The sequence below is a fragment of the Poecilia latipinna genome, unplaced genomic scaffold, assembly GCF_001443285.1.
Source record: "Poecilia latipinna isolate Pla-1442-1.1 unplaced genomic scaffold, P_latipinna-1.0 Scaffold616, whole genome shotgun sequence".
Lineage (NCBI taxonomy): Eukaryota > Metazoa > Chordata > Actinopteri > Cyprinodontiformes > Poeciliidae > Poecilia > Poecilia latipinna.
In genome coordinates, this window is record NW_015113232.1 from 80,382 (window position 1) to 93,670 (window position 13,289).

Genomic DNA, 13,289 nt, shown 5'->3' on the forward strand with positions numbered 1-13,289 from the left:
AAGTCAATTTAAAAGGTGGTTAGAGTTTTAAAACATTTGCATTTCAAGCTTTAGTTGTATGTTTTACATAGAGAAGTATGAAACACATTTACTCCGATTCAGTTTGTAATGCTCAAGTTCTTGAAAATAACTAACATATTATCCCAGAGCTGATGGAGACTGCATAAAAGTGGAGATACAGTGACATCCAGAGGCTAAATAGTGTAACAACAGCCAATAAAGCGACTTTCTTCCAAGTCGATGTTCACTTTTATGTTAATTAAATTCTATACTAAGATTCAATATTCTTAGTATAGAATTCAATATTCTCTCAGTTTGTTATTTACATACAACAATATTGTACATACATACAACATATGTAAATGTTTCTCCAAAAACACCAACAATATTGTTGTTATTAAAAATGTTAAAATACACATTTAAAATAAGATGTGTCTTTTTCACAAAACATTTGAAATGGATACCTTTATGACCTCTTGTTGAAGAAGAAATTTTCTGGAGAAGAAAATTTGTTTCAGGGAAATTACTGGTTCAAAAAAGAGAAACGGTTAATATCGTGGTAGTTGTGTCCTAGATGTGAAGCTGTTGTGTCAGAAGAAACTTCACAAGAACTCCAGGAAGAAGGAAAGTAATTAGTTAGAACAAATGTCTGAATGATTCAATTTTTTTCTTATTATTCAGATAAGTAAAACTTAAGCTTGTGGAAAACCATGATTCAGTTTATTGAAACTATTGATGCTTTAAAAAAAATAAACAAATAATAAAAAAAAAAAAGGTCAGTAAAATTACAGCAGAACTGGACTAATGGAACAACAGGAGTTAACCCAGAATACTGTTTAGAAGGACAAACACTCGAAGATTTTTATCTTATCCAGATTATTTCCACCTAAAGTCATTACAACTTTAGTTTGCTATAATGTGATGGATGCAAATGTATTATGACTGGCAGCTATAATCAGTCTGGAACACTTCTAGATTAACCAGTCTAATAGTAAAATAGTATTAAGATTTTGAATTACTAAAGCGTGGATGTAAAAAGTCAACACACCCAGATTAGACTGTCTGGTTTTTGTGTCATTAAAAACGGAAAACATGATGAATCATTTAGAAATCTTCTTTTAATCTGGCCAATTCAACTGGAAAATGTCATGCATTATCCATAAGTCTGAACTGTGCAGAGTTGAAATATTCACACTGGACAAAATCTCCCAGCACTGGTCTGACGGAACTAAACCAAAACCTTTCACTATGTTTCCAACATGTATGTCTGGCACAACGACACAGAACACAGAATAATCCATTCAATGAAATGCATGTATGCTAATGGATGGAATTACTCTGCGATCACGGATTACTTTTCTTCTGATAGAACAAGAGGTGGATGGAACCATGAACAGTTCTGAATATTACTTTTGATTTTGGTTTCTGCTAGAAAGCTCAAAATGAAGATGGATTTTATGTTTCAGCATCGCTGAGTCAAAGCATACACCCATATCAATGTAAGAATACCTGAGCTTCATTATACGTTCAGATTGGGACTTGATAACATGAACAATTTGATGGAGGATGAAATTTTCTTCCTCTCTTCCATGGCAGCTTCACACAGATTCTGTCAGAGCATCAGTAGAATCATTAAAGGGTTCCCCCTGGTGGAGCCCAGGACACACAACAGGAGCCGCTCACCTAGGCGAGTTTTTTTTTAATTATTTTAAAGAAAGACATCTTTACATGTTTAATGCTTTTTAAATAAAATAATAATTGCAATACCCCAATCTAAAATGAATGTTCTGATATACAAAGACAATGAACTGTATCTAGTTTGAATTAAAGACCAGAAACTTTTTTTTTTTTTGCTCAATAAAAGATTAGATTTTTTTAGGAAATGTTTGTGACTCTTTTGTGTCTAGATTCATTTATCTAAGGCCATGGACAAGCAGGTAATGCATGAAACTATTCAAGGGGTGTTGACCTGGATTATCAACCAAAAAAAAGAGCCAAATTTCCAGAAATTGGAGCAGCTGTTGACTAAATCCATGGCCAGGTCGCTATTATGAGGCACTGAAGAAAGTTTTGTTACCTTGCTTTATTATCACATCTGGTGTTTTGGAACAGTAGAACCCAAAGTAGAACAGTAGAACCTGTCCTTTTTAAGGACACCTTTTTAAGCAGGTGCCCTTAAAAAGCAAGTGTCACCTGCTTTTTAAGGTGTCACTTAAAAAGGTTCTGCTTTTTAAGTGCTTTTCAGTTCCTACTGTTGGAATCTCAGACTGCGCCAAGTTTCAGGTTTCAAGTTAAATCCTAGTAAATAAAATTGATAGTAGTTGAAGGATTACCTTATGTCATTAAACTGGGACTGGAGCTCAATGGAGATGAAAAAGTCCAGAAATAAAGAAGATAACATTTCTTTTTGCATTTCAAGACTGTGCTCTTGTCATGAATTATAAGCATGTATTTGTAATTTTGGAAGTTTCTGTAAGCCATTTCTTTCTGTGACCTTCCCAAAATGTCTACGTTAAGTGCAAACAAAGCAGCAAAAACTTCAGTGTGTTAATTGATCTGTACATGAATCTTTAATTCATAATGGTTTGTAAACAAATGTGTGTTTTTGTTCCCTGCATTACAGGCGGACAGTGACAGTGCATTTCTGAAAAAGTCTACATTATATACGATATAATTCAATCTCTGCTTAACTGGTTTTCTTGTTTAACTTTGCCTCCATAAGGCAAAATTAAACATATATTCAATGGATGGATCTCATCTATTCAAGATGTTGTGGGGAAATCTGTAACATTTCTTAAAAACAAAATTCACAAAACTGTTCAAATTTGAGTGAAGTGTCAGGTATGATACAACATATGTTTTAATAAGAGTTTCCTAAATTCAGCTTTCATTGGTTAGTTTCATTACATACTGTCGATTCCTCCCAGTTTGTAAACTTGCATCATTCATGTTGTGCCACATTCTTCAGAAAAACAACATTTGTCTCATAGGCTCGCCGTTTTCACGTCCATGTAAACTCGTCAGGCTTTTCTGCCAACTCTTTCTGTCAGAAGCTGTGAGATCAAGGCTGGAGTCTCAGCTGGGCACTCAGCAGGAGTTGGCAGAGCTTTACATAAACATTTTAAAAAAACGGAAGTAGTCCAGAACAGCTCCTCTGGTTAATCAGATGCAGTCCTGCCAGCTCTGTCTCAGCCTTAGCACGGTCAGAGCAGCATCGGAAATTCGTATTTCGGAGAATTGGAGACCACAAGACCCGTCTGTGCATCCTACAATTCATCTTCCTGTTTATCCTCCACTGTGTTGATTCAGCTGTTTGAAAAGCTGGGTCTCAGTGAAAGTGTGATGTTCTCTCCAAACACCAGGTGGCAGTGTTTCCTCACCATCAACTAGAGCTGCTGCCCTGCTGCTCTGTGGAAGCTGAAACGAAAAGAAAAGCTTTAAGGTCAAGAACAGAATGAGCCAAATAGGAGCTGAACCAGGCAAATATTTGAAGATAAAACTATGATTTTTGGTACTAACTTTACAAAGAGTAATAGAGGTAAAGTGTTGTTACCTGTTAGATCTCTGAAGCGCTTCTTAGCCTGGGCTCGCTCCTCAGAGTCAAAGTACCAAACTGTGATGGCATACCTGAAACCAATACAACACTGAGTTCAGCATCTTTTTGACAAATTACAAATATAAAATGTGCAAGAATGGATCAGTGGAGCCCTGCCTGTTTGTGGCTCAGTTTCTCTGATTTTTATTTTATTTTTTATTGTACATAATGCAATGCTACTTGAAACATTATTTTCTGGCATTTGCAAAGCTGACAATCCATTTATTTGACAATTTATTTTCTGCTGACGTGCAAGATTGGAGATAAGGCTAGCATGGATGTTAGCCTTTGTGTATTTGCCAAGATGCTTTCCACTGTGTGTATTTAGTGTTTGAACTACTGGAATAAGTAGTTAAATGCGTTTTAGAGACAGTCTCAGGTGCTAGTGGATCTCATCTATTCAAGATGTAATTTTTTTTTTAAATAATTTGTTGCTATGTCCGACGTTTGAGCTTTTTTCCTGAGGTTTACCTGGTGGAATAGGAGGGTTGCACCTCGTGTGGGTTCCTGCGGTCAGACCAGAAGATGAGGAGTCTGTCAAAAAGCGGCTTGATGTCAGCCACGTATGATTTTCCTTCTGGAAAGATCCTGAGGACACCACCATGCTCCTGTCAGCACAAACACGTCGAAATATTAAACAACAGTCACTGAAGGGCGGTGTCATTCCGATTTTAAATTGGCTTAACAATTTAAAATTTGATGTTTTCATTTCACCATCATTATGCTGTATTCAAGCCATCATGGCCATAAACAGTAGACAGTAGACCTTGCGGTACCTTTGGGTTCCAGTTCTTGTTCAGGTAGTAGATGCAGGTAAGACGGCGTCCGTCACGGTTTGGGTTGTCCACATGCTTCACGTAGCCTGCCCCATTTCCTGGGTAGCATGCCACCATGGCCTAAAAACAAACAGATTCACATAAGTAGGAAGCATCGGAACGGTGGACGACATTACGAGTTATCCAAGAGAATACATCATCAAAGTTGATACTAGATAGCAAAAAGAGTTAATTGTCTCCTTTGAAAACAATATTGATGGAAATAGTGAGGAAGAGTGAGAACTTCACACCATCAGCACCAACTCAGAAGCTGATGAATATCAGCAGCAGCAGATGACATGTTTCCTGTTCAGCCGCCTGCATGCAGAGCTATTTGCTAATATTCTGGTGCACATCAGGGGTGTGTCATGAAGTTGTGTGCCTACACCCTCAGCAGCACGTACACAAATAGTGCACATGCTTACTCATCTTTGCACGCGTGGGTCTGTGTGTGGGCGTTTCTAGCTGTGCTGTTATGTAGGACTGGCCTAGTTTGGACCACGAGTCCTTAAGGAAAACAAATCCAAACAGGGGTGAACTTGAGGAGTCAATGGGAGGTATTTTGGGGTAAGGGAAAACAGATTAGACTTTGCACTGTAATTATAAGCTGTGTTGAAGACAGCTATTAAAGCGTGGGCATGTGAGGGTTAACTTCAGCTCATATCTCGGGGCAATATTCACTCCCAGGTCACGTACGCATTAATCTTCCTCAAAGATCCCATTCTAAATCAACCACCTCAGTGCTGTGATACTCGCTCTACATCTGGCATTTGAGTGAGAATGAGCAGCAGCATGTTGTATCGTTAGCAGTGAGACGTCTCTCACTTTGTTACAACAGGCCAACAATTTCGTATCAACCTGATAAGAACTTCTGGTTGGGACAAAGCTGTAAATATTAGTTTTCTACATGTTAAATCTTGTTTAAGAGAGGATAAGGAGCTTTGTTTACCCTGCACGCCCATTCTGATTGGCTGTGACCTTTACACCTGAGCAGGAAGTGTTTGCTTGGCTAAGACCAGGATTAGAATATAAGGTCAATACAAACTGTGGACTTCCTACCTCAGAAAATAAAAACAAAGTCAATGCCACAAATAGCTGATCCAGCTATTTATGATCCACCAAATAGGTGGATGTATTGAAAGCAGCACAATTTCACTAGTGAGTTTCAGGGTAAAGATGCTTGTGCCTCTCAGCTTCAAGATGTGGACATGTTGGGTTTAGCAACATGCAGCAGAAACATGAAAGATGGAACAATATCTTCCATTTCCCAGCCTGCCTGGACTTTGTGTTCTGCCAGGATTTTTTGTTGTTCAAGCAGATGTGGGGTGTTTTCACACCCAATAGTCTGGTAGACTCTGTTTGACCGAAAATCAACATTTTAACATTTCTTCCATTTTTAGCTGCTGCAGTTTGTAAAACCTGTTTGCCTCCTCGCCTGTGGTGACGCTGCACCATGAACCACTACAGGAAGTGTCACAAAAACATCTGAAGAAGACAGAAGCTTCCAATTTCCTTCTTTACAAAATGTTAACAAAAATGGAGTGGCATTAGATTTTAGCGGTTGTAGCATTTCTCTTTTGTTTGTGCTAAAAACAAAACAAAACAGCCATTTCTCCAGCTAGCCCTTGTCTCACAGATTTGTTTTGGTTGTATTTACCCAGAATGCACTGGGCTAGACTCCACTTCCTGCTTTTGGAACAGTCTCTGGTTTGCTTGGTTGAACAGCAACTGAAGTGAACTTTTGGTCTGCATCAGAGTTTGATTACAATTCACACTTCCAGAAATAAACCAGACTTTGTACACAAACAGACCAGAGTTAGACTAAAGACGACGGAAGAGGGCTGGTGTGAACCTCGGTGGAGAAAGACATAGTGAAACTTCTAAATGATTCAATTGCAGGACATTAAGATTATGATACAGATTACAATAACCTACTTTTTTCTATGTCTTTCCTGTCTTTGCTTCTTTCCCTGCCTTGCTATCTCCACCATTAAAATATAAACCCAGTGAAGACAGTCTATCCAACAGGCCAACTAAACTACTGCCCTGCAGAATTTTCATGCATTCAACTTGAAATAGAATAGTTTAGTAAAAATAGTTTTTGAGTAGTTCTCTGGAAAATCACTGCTGCACACATTGATATTGCAGTGACTTCTTTACTGTGGAACTCTGTCCTGTTTGTCTTGACGTCAGCTCCTCTCGTCTGCTGATGACGACAAACCCCCAGCACTGATAAAGAGCTGGTGAACTGATCCGGCACCGCGGTCTGGCTGCGCCAAGCGGAAGCTGGAAGATCACGCAAGCTTGTTTACTCACTAGCACCAAAGCACGTACGCACATGTGCGCTGTACTCTCATTTTTATCATCATTGCCACACAAGCGGAGTGGAAAAAAAAAGAAGTGGAAACACACAGGAGGGGAAGTGGAGCCCAGCTGAAGAAAGAGATTCAAAATCAAACGCCTCCAAGTTTAAACGTTATCTTATCTTATTTACAAAGAAAGCCCTGGGTGGTGGTTGGGTTGTGGAGCTCTGAGCAGCAGTTTGGCTGATGTCCAGCCTGTTGATGATTTAATGACAAAGCTACGTGAGGCGCGTGGAGCTGCAGGCCGTCTGCACAGCTGCCCACATCTTTCCACTGCTTCTGTGCCAATCTCCAACACCTCAACAAACAGACTCTCACTGGGCTGTGACCTTTATGTGAAACTACTGCTACTGCTTCAGTTTGTAGAGAACAAATAAAAGAGCCGCTCATTGTTTGAAAAGGCAGAGCTGTAAGTTCACGTTCTGCTCCCGGACAGAGGCGGCCCAAGGCATATATGAGTTAAGCGGCTGCTTTGGGCCTTTACAGCTAGATTCTCCCCAAGAGCACCTAGCTAGCATAATAACAAATATATATTTTAAATAACATTGAATAAAATAAACTACAATTTACACATGGAAAAACTATGTTAATGTTATTTTTTGAGATGCTGCACATTTTTAGAGTTGATTTCTTCCTGCTATTGGCTGCTGTCATTGCTGGGGAATATGAGGCATCAAACTTGTTTACTGTAAAATTTAGTGTTCATCTAAATGAACACTAAATTTAACACTAAATTCCCAGTGAAAATCTGCCTAGGGCCCCAAAAAGGCTTGGGCCGGCCCTGATAGTTGACATTCTAAAAACAAAGCTGTCTGAATTCTACTGAGTTTAGCTCTGTTCCACCAAATAAAGCTAAAGTCACTTATCATATTAAAGTGACAAATTCACATCAAACAGGTGAGAAATATGCTGTTTAAGTTGGAGGGGCTTATGGTTTCCCAAGGAAATGTTGATCATCTTTTCAAAGTTTATTTTTTTTCCACCTACAGGTACTGTGTGTGTGAGTGAGTGAGTGTGTGGGTGCATGTGTGTGTGTGTAGACTTGTTTCCCTTAACACCCCCTCCCCACGTTCCATCTGATCCAAACAGATGTCTGATAAGGCCTTACTGTACACTGCTGGAGCTGGAGATGGGCGGCCATGCTGGGAATGTGTGTGAGTGTGTGTGTGCGTGCATGCATGCGTGTGTGTATGTGTTTGTGTATATTTGTTTGTGTTTAGTTTACTGTAAATCTGTGTGAGTGAGCAAGCCTGAATTGGTTCTGAGAAGTGAGGCAGTGAAAATCTGAATGAGTGGGAGATCGAGGGAGAGATGAAGCCATGAGCCTCACCAGTGGGAGTGAAATCCACTGCAGGATTGCAACCAGAGGTTTGAACATCTCTGCTCATTTAATGTATCGTTTTTCTGACAGAAAGCTTCCCTGGATTCTGAACAAGTCAGAGCTAATGAGGTCTGCAGTGTGTGTTGAAGACTGCATGTGTATGTAATGAATGGCTGTTACCAAAAGGGGGAAGCCTAAGAGAAATGTGGAGCATCTTATTTAGTGCTGCTGCTGTAGATGCTGCAGCTCTGCTAAGACAACAAACAAACAAACAAACAAACAGTAACACGGTGAAGTTAAAACTAAAGATGTTTACTGTAGGTTTTTCAGTGGGTTTTTCTCTTTTATTAACAGCCTTTTTTGGCACTTTGTCCTTTTTCTCCATCCAAACAGTTGACTATGGGCAGGTGCTGCTTCTTCTGCCACTTTGCACCTTAGAGGTTCTGCTCGTTTCGTACCCGACCATTCCAGGATTCGTCTGTCTCAGGAAGCTTGTTGACAGGAGGTCAGCTCTGACGTTTGGTTTCTGCTTCGACACAACTGTCTGTAGAAGGACCCCAGTAATGCCTTGCAGACCATATATGCAAAAAGGCTTTCTGATTTCTGAGGTTTGTAAAGCTTTTGATCCTGTTTGCACATTTTGTAGATAAGCAACAGTGAAAGAAGCGATCCAACAGGTGGGGATAAATATTACTTCTTATCTCAAACTTCAGTCCTCCAGCTGGTGGTCCAGGCTGGTGACCATCAGTCCAACACAGAGTCAATCCAGAGGCAGACTCACACCTCAGGACACTATCTGTTCGTCTCTGGGACAAAAATCCTAGTCACAATTTCTTTGTTTATTTTTGAAATCTTAGTTATTTGAAATTATTATTTGATGAGTTAGTGCAATATCTAGGATGCAGATTAATTTTAATCTGCATCCTATAATTTATAGGACATTGCATAAAATTTATTTATTGTTTAGCTGTAGGTTATCCTGCGATTATTTTGCATATAATGTATATACAAATGTTGTATCAAGTGGAAAAATAGAGAAAAGTAATGAATATCTATAGAGGCTGCATCTCTGATTTAGGGCAAGTATAAAATAAAGAAGTAGGTTTGAGAAGCGAAGCAAGTAGAAGAGTACATAGAAACATAGAGGTTCTAAAATCTAAGTCTGATTGCCTTTGTTTTCTAAAGCGTTAAGCAGTTATGGGACAAACTGTTCTCCAGTGTGGCCAACACAATGTAGATGTGGACAAAACTTATGTCAGCGTTTTCAAAGTTTCTGGGGAGGGGCGTCCTTACCTTAGACCTTTCCCGGATTGCCTTGTCTCCCAGGCGGCTGGCGCACACGGAGATGAGCCGATCAATGAGATTGAGCAGAAAGCTGATCGCCTCGCAGCCGCGCTCCGCGCCGCTCACCCAGGCAATCTGATCCCCGCGGATGCTCTTGCGGCTTACGCCCGGGATAGAGCCGGCCAGCCGGCCGTCTTGGAGCTGTCCGGAGCGATGCATCTCCACCACCTGGTCCAACACGGCGCTTCCGGCCAGATCCCCGAGGAGACCGTCCACGTAGCAGAAGCCGTGGGACAGGAGAGCCGGAATGAGCCGCTCCAGAGCCAACCGCTCCAAGTCCGTGTACGACACGTTCTCAATAAAGGGCATTTTGACGGGGGGACTTGAATTGAGGTAGAGTGTTTAAAAAGTTCCACTAAATTTTACAAACAGGGAGAGAAAAATTGCGTGTGTGGACAGCTGTCAGAGACTCAGCTGAGACTGAGTGGAAGCACAGATGTTCCCTGTTGATCTGCTGTCAGAAAACGTTTCACAGCTCAAGGAACCACAGGGCCGTTTTAAACACTGAAAACTGCAGAGGCAGCCACTTTGCCTGCATACTGCTTCCGGTAGCACTTCAAAATGAAATGTCAAATTTAAATCTCAAAACCACATCACGCACCTCTCCTACCATGCACTCTTCCATGCATGAGTGTATGCAATATACAGAAAACAATGGAATAGCATCAAAATATTAATTTGTTTGTTTCACAGTAGAGTAATTACATTCCAACAGCAGATAAGCAACTAGAAATGCTAAAAAAAAAAGAACATCCAAAGATGGGCATACGGATATATAGTTTTCCTATTCTTCTCTTAAATCAGAGGAAAAATGTAATTAATAAAAAAATGAAAGAAAGAAATAGCTCAGCAATTTTCAGAATCCAGCTTTTGCAACAAGTAGATGAAGATAGAAGAGGCAGGGCTCTAAGGTCTAATCTAAATGATGCCCCTCACTGTAAACTTTTCAAAATATGAATATATAAAAAAGGCTAAATAAAAAAAAATGTTTCTTCCTATATATAGTTTTTTGACAAAAAGAGGGAGACAAGGTTGAATTAGTGCATATTTGCAAGGTATCAACATCATGGTGGAAGAAGCTGTCTCTCTGCTGGATGTTTTTTGCTAACAGCGCTCTGAGGTCTAAACAGTTCATGTCCAGGATGTGTGGGGTCTGCAGAGATGTTGGCTGCCCTTTTCTTGACCTTAGATCTGTATAAATCCTGAGGAAAGCTCAGTCCTGATGATCCTTTCCACTGTTTGGACTCATCCTGTTCTGCAGATGAGCCAACAACGAAGGAAGAACACATTTCACTTTTCACACATTTACCCGCCAATCCTACTGTTTGTATCAGTGTGTGAGCTATTTTTAATTATATGACAACTATTCATCATGAAACTAAAGCAATATATCTTAACAGCGATACTGGGACTTTATTTTGAAAACCAGGGTCCACATGTTCCGCTGTTGTTCACGCTGCTTCACAGAGAAAGTGTGTGCTGAATGTGAGAGCGGTGTGGGACGTGCTGAATGTGATGTTCGCTGTGAGTAGAACGGGAGTTGAGGAACGGAGGCAGGAGAGGGGGGTCACTGGTTTTAATGACAACATGTGACGTCACATTTCTTATTAAAAGTATGTTTTGGGTAAAGTAGTCGGGACTCGGGAGCCTTTAGTGTAAAGCCAGACGCGCAGCATTTCAGAGGTTGTGGGTTCTCCTCTCGTCAGCAGTGGAGCTGAACATATGTTCTACTGTTTAAGACGAGACGAGCTGTTTTCGACGTGCTCGCGCACTGGGCGTACCCGGCGCCATTGAGAACAACGTGGAGATCATGTAGCCCTCGCGACTTCACTACAGTTCCTCCTGTTGGCAGTGGACGTGATCTTCGCCACGCGCAGGGAAACTAACTGTTGTTACAGCTGAATAATATAGCAGACTTAGGAAATTATGGGCATTAGCATAATTAACTTCTAACAGCACTCTGAACTAAATAATCAGGTCAGTTATTAAGCAGTCAGCTCAAAACAGAACTAATTCAATAGAAGTTGCGTGTCGATTCTTTTCTATTTACATGGCTAGCAGAGACCGTAAGAAACACCGATTCCTGCGCAAAGTCACGGAGTAAATTTAGTTGTTTGCAAAGGTATTTAAACTTTGTAATATTTTGTTTTCTTGCAGCCCCAAACTTTACCAAACATGTACAGTGATTTTGCAGTTTTAAGAGCAACACAGAGTAGAACATAGTTGTGAAGCGGAAGGAAACTGATGAGGTTTCACAGATCCAAAAAGTGTGGAATGCATTTCATTCAGCACTTTCTAACCCCTAAATGCATAAGTGGGTCAAAATTGACTGGGTGAGGTCTCTTTCTTACTATATATTTTTGACACAAGGTTTGTATTATTTCACTATTCCACGTATTTCTCAAGAAATGGGTTGACATCATGCAACTTCAAATTCAGTCTTACCTCCTCTAATACATTTGATTACGTTTACATTTCAAATTACAAAACCAAGCTTCCATAAGTGGGTCATTACCCACATTCATTTTCTATGTAATTTCACTGAAATATTTGATTCTGATGGACTGTGACTGACAGTAATGTATACTTTATTAACCAAACACAAGTCTCAGATCTAAAGTTTATCCTAAACAGCAACATCTGATATACAGTATCTACAGGTCTTTTTTACCCCATAGTTGTATTTGTACAATTGCTAGCTAACCAGCAATTTTATTCAATTCAGTTTATTATAGAACAACTTTACAACTGTTTTCCTTAGTGTTGCTCTAAAACTGATGACAAAATGTAATCTCAAGGCACTTAAAAAAATAAATAAATAAATAATTTCAGTCCATTCCAGTTGTTCAGTTCATTACTCAAACTAGCTTAAAATGTTTTCTAAGGAAAACACTGATGTGATGACAGCAGATAATTGCTTGCATTGTGACTTTGGAGCAATAGTTCATACTAAGTATGCATGTAGCATACTCAGTATGCTACATGCATACTTGATATGCTACATGAGGAAAAATTCCCTCTATTATTGTGTATCTTTGTATGTGTGATTCATCACCACCATTCATTTTGTCTACTTTATAGTTTTTCTGAACTAGCTAGCACCACTTTATTTATAGGGTCTGTGTGTCATTCATGACTGAACTAAAATAAATCATTTTCTGCCATTGTCTAAAAATGCAAGAAAATGTTTTATATTTTCAATCAATAGACAATAAATGTTTCAGATTTGACTAAAAGTCATCTTACAAGACAAAACTTAACACTTTATTTGAAGGGGGTTGAATAAGACTGACATGACACTTTCATAAACATGACATAACACATGTTATGAACATGAATAAGTCTTCATGAATATTTATGACTGTTGTCATAAAGCGTCATTCGGTAAATTATGACACTTTTAATACAAAGTTGACATTATTCAAAATGTCTTTGTTATGACAACTTGACATTAACCAAGAAATCATTACTGTTTCATTACTGTTTAAACTTTACCTTTAATAACACAAAGTTACCTCATTTTTAAAGTGCAATCAGTAATACTTTTATAACAAATTTATATCAGTAATGATTTCTTGGTTAATGTCAGGTTATCATAACAAAGACATTTTGAATAATGTCAACTTTGTATTAAAAGTGTCATAATTTACCGAATGACGCTTTATGACAACAGTCATAACTGTTCATGAAGGCTTATTCATGTTCATGACAGGTGTTATGTCATGTTTATGAAAGTGTCATGTCAGTCTTATTCACCCCCCTTCAAATAAAGTGTTACCCAAATAGCTGTAACTGATGCATTTTTCAGTTTAATACTAAAAAAAAATAAATAAATGAAAAGCAAATAATAT

At 39.2% G+C, this 13,289-nt stretch overlaps 1 protein-coding gene across 1 annotated transcript; it reads right to left on the minus strand.

Annotated features, from left to right (window-relative positions):
- Positions 1-2,830: 2,830 nt before the first annotated feature.
- Positions 2,831-9,944, minus strand: egln3 (egl-9 family hypoxia-inducible factor 3). The gene is made up of 5 exons (XM_015043108.1): positions 9,388-9,944; positions 4,372-4,491; positions 4,067-4,203; positions 3,554-3,627; positions 2,831-3,417 (listed from the first exon to the last, which is right to left on the minus strand). The coding sequence occupies exons 1-5, from the start codon at positions 9,745-9,747 to the stop codon at positions 3,383-3,385; spliced, it is 726 nt and encodes a 241-aa protein (XP_014898594.1). The 5' UTR covers positions 9,748-9,944; the 3' UTR covers positions 2,831-3,382.
- Positions 9,945-13,289: the final 3,345 nt, after the last annotated feature.